Here is a 12,522-nt window from a genome sequence, read left to right on the forward strand (position 1 = left end):
ACATAAGTACATGTATTTTCAAGTTTGATATTTTTTTTTTATTTCACTAAATTGTGTGATATATTTTAATTTAATTTTTTGAGTAAGTATAAAGCTGTATTTTTTAAATGATATTATGTATTGAATTTTATTTTTAGCTGATTAATTTGTATCAAATTTATCATTATTTTTCATACTTTTATAGGAGAACAACAAGTTACAATAAAAATAAATGGACTTTTCTTAACTATCTGAATTTAACAACATATGATTGTATCAAACCTATATATCCAACCGTGAAAATACTAAATTTACCAAAAAGAAGGAAAAAATTAATGTATAAATTTATAATATATTGTTCAAATTTCTTATATCATACAGTAATTTATATTTGATATTTTCTTTTAGATCGTAATTTAAGGAATATGAAGCAAAAAATGGTGAACAAGAGACAACAATGGAAGATTTAGAAGATTAAACTATTTTTATTGCAATATTGTATAAATACTTTTAATATTATGTAGAATTTGAAAAGTAAAATGTCATCAAATTTATAATGTATTGTTCAAATTTCTTATATCATACAGTAATTTATATTTGATATTTTCTTTTATATCGCAGCTTAAGGAAAATGAAGCACAAAATGGTGAACAAAAGGCAACAATGTAAGATTTAGAATATTGAACTATTTTTATTGCAATATTGTATAAATACTTTTAATATTATATAAAATTTAAAAAGTAAAATGTCATCAAACATTTAAGTCTTTTATAATTTTATTATTTTATTATATACATCTCTCTTACTTTATTATTATATATATTATGTATTGACTTGTTCTTAACATAAAATTTGTCTAGATTTTATATATGACTCATAAATTTTATATTATATCAACTTCTGTAATTTTAACTAATATAAAGATTAACTTTTGTATTAAATAAAATCATTCTTCTCTTTTAGTTTCTACCTAAATCTTAATTAAAAGAATTTTAACTACTATTTTTTTTCTCTTCTTCTATTATTTTAATTTTTTTTTAAAGTAATAGGAATTGATATATCATAATTATGTATAACATATTAATGTAGACAATATTTTTAAAATTTCAGAAAAGTCTCGAGCGCCACTAGGGTTTTTTCTCCAAGAAGCGATCTTTCCTTTCCTAGAGGGTGGGTGAGCGCCGCTAGGGTTCTCACCCTAGTTACTCAATCAAATCAAATTTTGATGCCGTCTAGTAAAGGAACAAAGAGCTTAACGGTGGTGCGGACTGGGATTCAATCTCTGTCATCATCAACATCGAATGATGGAGATGATTGAAGGAGAGAAGAGGTTGAAAGAAAAGGTAGATTTGATGGATCGAAGTACCAAGAAGATAAATTTTGCTTCCACTAATTTGATCAATTCGACATAGGGATGCATGCAAAAAGACCTCAGATCTGAAGAGCTAGTGCCATATGTTCTCTAACCTTAAACTTTCTAATTCTTGTTTGTACAAGGATAAAGTATTAGGTGTGAATGACTTTGATTTAGTTTTTAATGATTCTAAAATTTTTAAATTAGTATTAGATGATTTTAACCTAATCTCTAAACCAGAAGATAATGATGAAATACAATACTCGGCTCAAAATCTATGCCCTGACATTAAGATTTCCCTTGAGGATTATAAGTGGTGTGCCTCTTGGAAATTTACATTAATTGCGAAACTTCTGAGTAAATCAGTTAGTTTTAATTACCTAAATTAGAAAATGAGTTGTATTTGGGAGGAAAATGGTTCTCTGAAAATCTTAGACTTAAATAATAAATTTTTTTAATAAAATTTGATAGCATAGAGGGTTATAAGCTGAGCCTGTTTAAAGGGCCCTGGTTAGTCTTGGACCATTTTGTTTATCAATTACACTATGGAGTAAAATTTGGACCATTAGGTCTTTAAACACTGAAATATACTTTGAATTAAAAAAATTACACTTACAAAATTATTAATTTATATTATATATTGTTAAATTAAATTTCTAAAAAAAAGACAAGTTTACGTATAAATTTGAAAATACTATATATAAGATAAGATAATTTAAAACTATATTAAATTAAAAATTATTGAAATTAATTATACTCATTTACATAATTTAAGAATTATAATTATAATTAATTCATACTTATTACCTTTGAATTGTATTTAAAATTTTTTTATTAAAATTGATAGTTATATCATGTTAAAAATGACAGTAACAAAACTATTATGAATGATATTTAATAAAAATAGAAAAAATAATATTGATTAAATTGTTCAAAAATATTTTTTAAAAAAATTGATGAAGTTATCGAGTTACTTTTTAATTAAATATAAAAATATATCTTTATTTTAAGTTCTATTCAACATTTGAATGTTTATTATTATTTTATATTATATATATTATATATTATTAAATTAAATTTTCAATAAAAAGGTAAGTAAACTATAATACAAATGAAAAAATAACTTTTATTATATTGATTTACTATTTTTTGACTTTTAATATATCTCTAAATAAGACTTCATCTCCACTTATATAAGTCATGTTTATCTTTATCTATTAAATGACTCATTTGTGTATCAAGCATAAAAAAAAATCCTATTAAAGGCATACAATTGATAAGAAAGTAAGCCAACAATGTCCCTTTATAGTTACTTTTATGTGAGCTAGTCAAAGTTTCAGTTAGAGTTAAATATAAAGTTTTTTCTAAGCATTTCTGATACGAGCGAATACTCATTTTCTATAAGAGGTATAATAGACAAGGTATAAAGTGTGTTTCCCTCCTAGATCTTTAAGTTGGAATTTGTTCCAGTGACTTACTGTTCTTTCTATTGTCTTTTTTTTTTTGTATTTTGTAATCATGTAAGTATATATGTTTTTGAGGTTAATATTTTTTATTTTGTTTTACTAAATTGTGTTATATATTTCAATTTAATTTTTTGTGTAAGCATAAAGGTTTATTATTTTTAAATGATATCATGTATTGAATTTTATTTTTAACTGATTAATTTATATAAAATCTATCATTATTTTCTTTAATACATCATAAGTAATTATTTACTTTTATGTTTTTCATGCTTTTGTAGAGAATAACAAGTTCTAATAAAGATAAATGGATCACGATTATGAGATATACTAAATATATATCGCAAAAAAAAGTTAATTAGTACTAATACGGTACTAATTGATGAAAAGGTATTAATATTAGAATTTTCTTGATTAAAAATTTATTATTTTTAATAAATTATAATTACGTTGTCTTTTATATGTTGTTATATAATAATTAACTAACTAAGTTTATTTTTAAATTTTCTAATTGATTAATTTTTTCTTTCTATAGAGCAATTACATACATGCTTCTATAGTACGGAGTATTTCTTATCGGTTGAAAGGTATATATTAAAAGAAGAAAAAATATACTTCATAACAACTTTTTCATTGGCAAAAAACAAAGATAGATTTTTCTACTATTAAAAATAATTCTTTTATGTTGCAATTCTATGCCACTAACTATTATTAAGGAATTAAATAATGATAACATAATTTTTTACCATATCTTTAAGTTTGTGAACTTTGAAGATTTGAAAAGTTCCTGTGAAAATAATGTCTTAACAAGTATTTCGCTATAAAACTTTACTAAAATTGTTATATTATTTGTATTTAATTTATCAATTAGTTTCCTAAATTTATTTATTTTATGAATAGATATGATTAGAGTGGTCATGCACAAAGTTTTATTGAAGAAAAAATAATTGTTCAAGGCAAAATAAAAGAAAGAAGAAATTAATGTATAAATTATAAATTTGTAATATATTGTTCAAATTTCGTAGATCATAAAATAATTTATATTTAATATTTTTTATTAAGTTGCAACTTGAGGAAGATAAAATAAAAAATGGTGAATAAAAGGCAACAATGAAAGATTTAAAAGATTGAACAATTTTTATTACAATATTGTATAAATATTTTTAATCTTATATAGAATTTGAAAAGTAAAATGTCACCAAACATTTCTGTTTTTTAAAAAATAATTTTGTTATTTAATATATATATATATATATATGTATATATATATCTTATTTTATTTATATTATGTATTGACTTTATTCTTAACATAAAATTTGTTTAAATTTTATATGTGATTCATAAATTTTATATTATATCAACATCTGTAATTTTAATTGATATAAAAATTAATTTTTATATTAAATAAAATTATTATTCTCTTTTAGTTTCTACCTAAATCTTAATTGAATATTTTTTAACAACTTTTGTTTTTCTCTACTTCTATTATTTTAAATTTTTTAAAAATAATTTCATAGGAATTGACTTATCATAATTATGTATAACCAATTAATGTAGATAATATTTTATTTATATTTTATGAAAAATTTAATTTTTTTAAATTAAAAAATTAACAATATTTTTACTAAATGATTTTTTTGCAATTTTTTTAATAAAATATTATGATGATGGTGATAAATTCAAAACTCTTAAAGTAAAACTAATTAATTATAATAATTGAAATAAATTAAATATTATTAAATATCATAATAATGAAAATAAATATTATTAAATATTTAAATCTTTATGTAACCGTTCGTTTTGTATATTTAATAATTTTATATTGTAATGAATGAATATGTAAAGAAAACATAACATTTTAACTTTAAATTAAGTTCAAATTTTAGATTTAATTTCTATATATATCATTTGTTTCAAAAGTTAATAAATATTTCCTTTTTACGTACTTTTAAAATTTTATGAGTATGAAGTTTAAATCTTCACAACTATCAAAAGACTTTACAATCCAAAAAAGATAGAGGTTTGTGTTTAAAATATTATAAAAATATTATTTATATTAACATATCAAATTTTATTTATTTATTAGAATTCTATATTCTCACTATATGATTATTCAAAATTTTTAGATTTGAATACAAGTTCTAATATTTTAAAAAAAAATTCTAAAAGTATTCAATTACAATCGCAGAAAACCATGCTTTATAATGGAAAAAATTCAGTCATTTTGTGTACTTAAAGTTAGTTCTCAGAATATAAATTAAAATACAGGTATTATACATAAAAATATTAATTTAATACAAATATTTTTTATTAATATAATTATTTAATATGCTATATTCTTAAAATTATATATTTTTTAATTTTAAAAAATATCTAAATCAGGTTCACTAAATATTGATTTATTTTTTTTTATATAATCATGTGATATATCAAATATTATATTAAAGAGATAGACACATGAATATCACACAAAAATTATATTTGAAAGTAATCATCAAATCTCAAATACATCAGATCTACGTCAAAATTGTTAGAACACGTATATTTCTTTAATGACGGTATAATATTTTAATTTGTTTATATTAAAGTTATATTTATATTTTTAAAAAAAAATTACAAACTTAATAAATATTTTTTTGACGGTATAATGTATATATATATAAATTAAAATTTCATTTATTTATTTATTAGTCTTTTTCAAGATGTAACATATTATTAAATCTATTATTATCTTAATAAATATTATCTTAATTTTATTAATTCTAATTATTACATTAATAAATAATTATTTAAAATTATTTCATATTTTAAAATTAATTTACTTCTTTATTTTAATTAGAGAATAATTATAATAATTTATTGATGCATGTATTGGTATTAATATTATAAACTGTGATGATATTTACTTATTTATTTATTAATATAATTCAATTATACACAATAATTAATATTTCATCATACAAATCATAAATTAAAATTATGCTTACTTATTTATTAATATTTTTTTAAAAATTGTAGGTGATAAATCAAATCAAATCATTAAACAAGAACTTATGTATCCCATAAAATTCTTGAATACTTTAAATTTTAATAAATTTCTTGTCCATTGCTTGCAACTCAAAGAAAGAAGGTCAATTATGCTACCTAAGAACATCAATCCCACATTAGGAATGTGAAATAGAACAAAACTCCTTATTAAAGACAATTATTAAATTAAACTGAATTATATTTGACAAAATTTATATTTAATTATGGTCAATTATATGTTGTATTGTCTAAAATAATATTAACAAAAAAAATAAAAATACTTATTATTAAAGAAGATAATAAATATATAAAATATACAAAAAATATTATATATAAAATAGTATTTCATAATTTTCTTCAGTGTAATTATATTTAATATAATAATTTTTTTTATCATATTTATATATTTTTATTTTTAAATTATATATTTTATATTTTAAAATAAATTAATTTAATAAAAATAAAATAAACCCGTGCAAAAGATGATACAGATTCTCCGGTTTCTGTGTAGAGTTGCTTGCCACATTTTATAAAACCTGAGTTGCTCTCAGATGAAAATGCATGGCATTGTGGGAACTGTTCAAAAGTTCTCCAGCGTCAAAAGATGGAAGAAAAAACACAGACTAGAACTGTATCCGATGGAAATGGGATAGGAAGTCATGATGAACCATGGCATGCACCTAACTCTTGTGTTAAAACCAAAAGCATTGGAAATGGGGACATAAAAAATGACAAAAATATAGAAACTTCTGTTTCACATGTTAAACATGGCACAGAGCTTGAAAATGGTCAAAGAGATAACTTGAATTTAATTGTTAATGAAAGGGATCATGGGGCATTTGAAATAGAAGATAAACATAATGATGAATTACAGTCTTCAGGTTTTCGTGAAGCTTGCAATGAAGAAAGGTGCAATCTTTCAGCTGCTGATTCTTGTATTACCGAAAATGTCCAAAGAAGAGATTCTCTGGTTTTAGGCAGTGATAACCATGACTCAGAAGAGACTGACTCAAGAAGTGTGAAAGTGAAGAGGGATGCAACTAAGAGAGTCCTCATTTATAAAGCTCTGCCTGTCTTGACCATTGATCTGAAGAGATTTAGCCAAGATGCCCGTGGTCGCTTAAGTAAATTAAATGGCCATGTCAATTTCAAAGAAGTAATGGATATTAGACCATATATTGATCCCAGGTATTGATATTTGTGTCATGTTTACCCCCATTATCCTTTTTTTTTAAGTGTTAAGGGTTATCATATTAATTTAATCACCAAAAATGTTTTGGCAATGGTTTCAATTCATTACAATAGCAAACAGTTTGGATTTGTAAATGCAGTTTAGACTGTAGATATTTAGTCTGTCTCTTTTAATATACTTTATTGATCTACTAGCATGTAATTCACCCCCAATTCTGTTCAAACAGGTTCATTAATGAAGGCACATATGAATACCATTTAGTTGGTGTAGTGGAGCACTTGGAAACTATGAGAGGGGGTCACTATGTTGCCTATGTGAGAGGGAGCCAGAGGAACAGAGGGAAGGGTGATCGAGTGAATGAGGGTTCCACATGGTATCAGGCAAGTGATGCATATGTACGTGAAGATTCCCTTGATGAAGTTCTTCGCTGTGAGGCATACATTTTATTCTATGAAAAAAAATTTGAATGGATCGTCTATTTTTTAGGTTTTATATTTGAGGGAGGGATAGGGAGGTTTACTAAATTGATGAGAGGGAGATAAATCATTGCAGGTGAGTGTAAAAGCAATTACCGTATATTGTATACCATTTTTTCAACATGTAATGAGATCTTGAATGTACAATGCGATATCGTAAAATCAAAAGTCAATTTTTCCCCTTAACTTTTTTTTGGTGCCAACTGTCAAGCAAGCTTAAGATATTTTGCTGTTTAAAATTGTGGGATAGGATTATCTAGTATGCACTCTGATCAAGTTCGCTGTATAAATGGTAATATTTTAGTTAGTAATATTGGAGTATCAGTGATACTTTTATCAAGTTATGCAACCAAAATTTACACCACCATCGCATATAAAAATGAAAATGGACTTTTAAAATGGCAATGTTTTTGTGTGTGTACTGAAAAGATTGAGATTTTCCTTATTTGGTTTGGGGGAAGCACCAAATACAGGTTTGGAAAACGGTGGGTTACGTGTGAGCATCGACACTAGTGTTTGAAACAGTGACATTTATCATTCGAACCAAAAATGAATTGAAAGCCATCGATTTATTAATAGAGTAAATGAATGGTATACATCCTCAATCTCTTGCAACCTGAGAAGCTTTTAGATGCCTAGTTGCCAACAACGATTCCCCATCAAAGCCTCCTAAAAAATAATGAATATCAGGGATCTAAATGAAGCAAGCATAACAGTTGTTTTGGCAACTGTATTCTCCAATCTGTTAACAATCATTAAATGCGGATTATAACAGTGTAGTGCAATCTCTGGTATTCTGAATTTTCAATTTTTACCATCATCAGAATGGTCAGTAAAAATAAAGCAATACCGATGTAGGAGAGAGCTTTATCTTATATGATATTAAAAGTACGCAATGAATGCAACCCAAGATTCCGATATTACTTTAAAAGCATTATATAGACTTAAATATGTATATCACAATAAAAATATCGCTAATCATCTCCAGCCTAAATAGATTACAATCATACACATTCCTTGGGCCTGTACATGTGATAATATTTGAGTGTTAGCAGGGTATATTGTTCTGATATTATGTAGTTGCGTTTAGCCATGTGACGCTTTTACTACGCTCCCTATTCAGGACATATACCTTGTTTTAGGTATGTCAATTAGATCAGATTCAACATATTTCCGAAAAAAATATTCATAATGGGTAGAAAAAGTATCCGTTAAATGCTAAATGAGAATTTTCTCCTTTACACCGCAATAGATAGAAAATTAGCCAATAAAATAGGTATAAAGAACTGAGCAAATAAAAAGAAGTTAAAAGTAAGAAATTTCTTACTTTAAAATTCCGTCAGCCAACTTATTTCTTTGCTCATTCTTTTCATCATTTAAATTTTTATATCCCAATCTTATGCTTTACATATTATTTGTTTGAATTTTCTTTCAAAGAAAAGAGACATAGATCACGCACACAAAAAAGAAAAGTATATTTATAAAGTATAAAATAAAAATATGCTATATAGAATTAGAACAGTTTCTCGTTTCATTCATTCACTCACATTCAATTTAACGATTGATCAAAAGATAATTAAAAAAATTACATTTTTATTACTCAAATTTTAATATTTTTATGCAATAATTCAGTTTAACGAATTGATTTAAATTTTGTATATCCATGTGAGATAATAATAAAAGGATATATATATATACCCAAATGTGTGTGTGAAGGAAGGGTATAAGCAAAGAAAGCATTGTATTATTAATATAAACAGTAATCAACATTAAAATCAAATAAAAAAATAATGTCCTCAATCTAAACCAGAGTTGAGGGAATTGAGTTCCACAAAATTGTTAAAAAATAATAAAAAAGAATGAAATTGTAGTGAAAAAATGAAATTTATTCTAAAATTTTTAAGAAAGAATAGTGTTATCAAATAAAAATTGTAATGAAATTGTTAATTTTTTAATCAATGGTTGTACGTGCACTTTATTCTCTAAATTTTTTCTGCATATATTCTCAAATTAATTATTTCCAAAAATTTTAATTTAGTCCCGTTTCCCAAAAATCTAAACTATTTATATTTTTCTACTTATTTAATGAATTATTTAAACATATATCTCTTAATTATAATATTGGAATTTTTATTTTTTTATTTTACTTAAAATAAAAGTTACCTTTACGTAGAATACAAAAAAAGAATTGCTAATGGAGCAGAAACGAATTGATGATCGTACCAACAACTGCATAAAGGATAGATTACTATTTTATTTGGAGGGAAGGCTAATAAGTTATAGCCTTGCATGCACACAAACATTAAACGTTTCGACAATTTAAACTTAAATTTAGAGTTTCTCTGTTATAGTTTTAGTAGAAAGCAATAATGACAGACTGCACAGCATGGATGGTTTTCACAGTGTATTTGCTAAATCCTGCCATTTGAATGACATATTCCCACTCTTTGAGGGTACGCTCCTTGCCAAAATTAGTATGCGCCATCATTACCATGTCCAGCATCAATCCTACATCCTTCAACCCATCATGCTTTCCACCTTCAATCACTGCCTCCACAATAACAACCCTTCCATTTTCCTTAGGAACAGCTTCCCTGCATTTCTTCAAGATCTCGATGCACTCTTCGTCTCTCCAGTCGTGCAAAACCCACTGAAATTGAGTAACAAATTAATGAATCTGTCTTAACCATACAATATAATAATCAAATTGACGACACATATACCTTAAGAAAAGCAGCATCAGCTTTGGGAACGCTTTGAAACATGTCGCCTGCAACATGTTCCACCCCATCACACTTTGGAGCCTCAGCAATGACATGAGGAAGATCAAAATTGATTCCTCGAATCCAAGGGCAAGCCTTAACAAGGACGCTCGTGGTGGTGCCGTTGCCCCCACCCACATCCACCAAGGAGTTGAGACCATCAAATGCCTCGCTGCAACTTTCAATGATAATAGGCATAACAAGCTTAGAATCACATGCCATTGCTTCATTGAAGAGATTGCTGTGATCAAGATTTGTCGCAGCATAGCGCCACAAATCTTCACCGTGAGCCTTTTCAAATGAGGGATTGCCATTGGCCAAGACCTGAGCACTTAGGCAATGCCACGGTGCTAGCATTACAGGACTACTCTCCAGCAAAATAAGAGCTGCCATGCTATGTTGTCCCGTTCTCATCAAACGCCGAGACAAAGGTGTTTGAGCATAGCCCGGGTAGCCATGGCTGGTGGGTATGGCTTTGAATATCTTTCGGTGTGTGAGGAACCTAATGATGCGGTTCAGAAGTGAAGGATCACAGCCTAGAGTTGTTGATATCTCCGACAGTGTCATGGGTCTTCCATGAGCTTCTATGGCTTCAGCTATGCCCAGTTCTATGGCACATTTCACCACTGCCAGTTCCACAAACCCAAATATGTACCTCCAAATATCCACTTGGGCTTGTGCTTCTTCCTCTTCTTCTTCTTCCTTCTCCCGCTCTAACATTGCTTCTCTTTCTATATCTCCCATCTCTCTCTGGCGTAACTTCTCAACTTGAAAGCTTCATTTATAGATACATGTCAGTAACTAAAAAATTTTAGTTAATAAATAAAAATATATTAAAAAACCTATAAAAGAATACTTTATTAATATCAAATAGTTAAATTTAAATTTTGAGTTTAATTCATATTAATAATTTTAAAGTTTAAATTTGACTAATTAGTTTATTTATAATTCTTTTATTAGTTTTAAATAATTTTTACTAGTTTATTATTTAATAAAAATTTCATACTTAAAATAAAGTAAAATAATAATAAAATATGATTTTTATTTGCATCAATATGACTTCAGTTGAAATATTTAAATAATTGATTTTAATTTTAAATTTGAATTTATTTAAATAAATAAATAAATAAGGTTGATAAAATTTAACGACCATATTTATTAAAATGTGGGCCTCATAATTCATTCTATTTTTATCACACCTACTATTCTTATATTTCTTTACCCTTTCCACGTCCAAAAATATCAATACTGTTAGACTATAGTATTTTAATAAATTTAATTGATGAAAAGTATTAAATTAAAATACATTTCTGCAAAGAGTATGCAGAAATATTCCTTGTAATGAATGTTTAAAAAAAATGTTTATATTTGAAAACAATCAGGCTAAGAGAATTAGAATAGATGGGGCTTGGTGCCACTGAACTAAAATAAATTTCCGACAGAGGTAGACCTCTCTTTAAATAAAATAGATTGCCTTTAGTGGAATAGATTCGCCGAATCATGCAATAGATTTGGGATAGATTTGTTATCTGCATTTAGAAACTGGTCCCTTTGATTCATGATAGGGTGTATAATTGTGATTGGAACCTTTTTTTCTTTCATCCGTTCAGGTCCTTGAATATCTTATCTTTTACTTGCGGATGATATCATTCTAAAGCTGATAATTATTATACTAAGATTATTAATTTTATTTTAAATTTATTTTATTCAATTTTTAGTTTATCTATCAATAAAGAGAAGTTATTTATTTATTTTTTAAAAAATTATTATTTTTCTTTAATTCAGCGCATAAGTCTTATTTTAAGTTTTAGAAAGTCTCTAATTTGATAAATATTTAAGTATTTTTATTAGTCATCTCAAATTTTTAAAACATGAATTTGTATTTTTTATTGATAAAATTAAAAAAATTCAATCTAGAAAATAAATTCTCTATTCTTTGCTAAAAGATTGACTTAGCTTAATCTTGTATCATAAATATCATGAATATTTGCAAAATATTTATTTAGTGGTCTTTAAATTGTAGGAAATGTCATTTGATAGGTTGAGAGAAAATTTATAAACTTAAAAATGATGGTGGCTTAGGTTTTAAAAATACTAATCTTATGAACCAGACTTTTGTTATGAAACTATTGGAGGTTTATTAATTCTCCAAATAAAAAAATCCTTCCCCATATAATAATAAAATTCCTTCCCTTTATGAAAGAATAAGGTTTCAGTTTGAGACTGTTTTTATAATGATTTAAGTTGAATTTTAGGTGATGGTATGTCT

At 25.4% G+C, this 12,522-nt stretch overlaps 2 protein-coding genes across 2 annotated transcripts; one reads left to right on the forward strand and one right to left on the reverse strand.

Annotated features, from left to right (window-relative positions):
* The first annotated feature begins 6,427 nt into the window (after positions 1 to 6,427).
* On the forward strand, positions 6,428 to 8,004 carry LOC113851096 (ubiquitin carboxyl-terminal hydrolase 2-like). The gene is made up of 3 exons (XM_027481581.1): positions 6,428 to 7,011; positions 7,242 to 7,449; positions 7,921 to 8,004. The coding sequence occupies exons 1-3, from the start codon at positions 6,428 to 6,430 to the stop codon at positions 8,002 to 8,004; spliced, it is 876 nt and encodes a 291-aa protein (XP_027337382.1).
* Positions 8,005 to 9,689: 1,685 nt separating this feature from the next.
* LOC113851395 (acetylserotonin O-methyltransferase-like) lies at positions 9,690 to 11,004 on the reverse strand. The gene is made up of 2 exons (XM_027481861.1): positions 10,215 to 11,004; positions 9,690 to 10,141 (listed from the first exon to the last, which is right to left on the reverse strand). The coding sequence occupies exons 1-2, from the start codon at positions 10,995 to 10,997 to the stop codon at positions 9,845 to 9,847; spliced, it is 1,080 nt and encodes a 359-aa protein (XP_027337662.1). The 5' UTR covers positions 10,998 to 11,004; the 3' UTR covers positions 9,690 to 9,844.
* Between the last annotated feature and the right edge of the window lie 1,518 nt (positions 11,005 to 12,522).

The sequence above is a fragment of the Abrus precatorius genome, unplaced genomic scaffold (genome assembly GCF_003935025.1).
Source record: "Abrus precatorius isolate BTA unplaced genomic scaffold, Abrus_2018 Scaffold9, whole genome shotgun sequence".
Taxonomy (NCBI): domain Eukaryota; kingdom Viridiplantae; phylum Streptophyta; class Magnoliopsida; order Fabales; family Fabaceae; genus Abrus; species Abrus precatorius.

Excerpts from the sequence above, each read along its gene's own strand:
- LOC113851096 (XM_027481581.1), top strand. The coding sequence starts at position 6,428 with ATGGAAGAAAAAACACAGACTAGAACTGTATCCGATGGAAATGGGATA. Across the intron at positions 7,012-7,241 it reads AGACCATATATTGATCCCAG|GTTCATTAATGAAGGCACAT; the intron begins GTATTGATATTT and ends CTGTTCAAACAG. Across the intron at positions 7,450-7,920 it reads ATGAAGTTCTTCGCTGTGAG|ATTGAGATTTTCCTTATTTG; the intron begins GCATACATTTTA and ends TGTACTGAAAAG.
- LOC113851395 (XM_027481861.1), bottom strand. The coding sequence starts at position 10,997 with ATGGGAGATATAGAAAGAGAAGCAATGTTAGAGCGGGAGAAGGAAGAA. Across the intron at positions 10,142-10,214 it reads CTGATGCTGCTTTTCTTAAG|TGGGTTTTGCACGACTGGAG; the intron begins GTATATGTGTCG and ends ACTCAATTTCAG.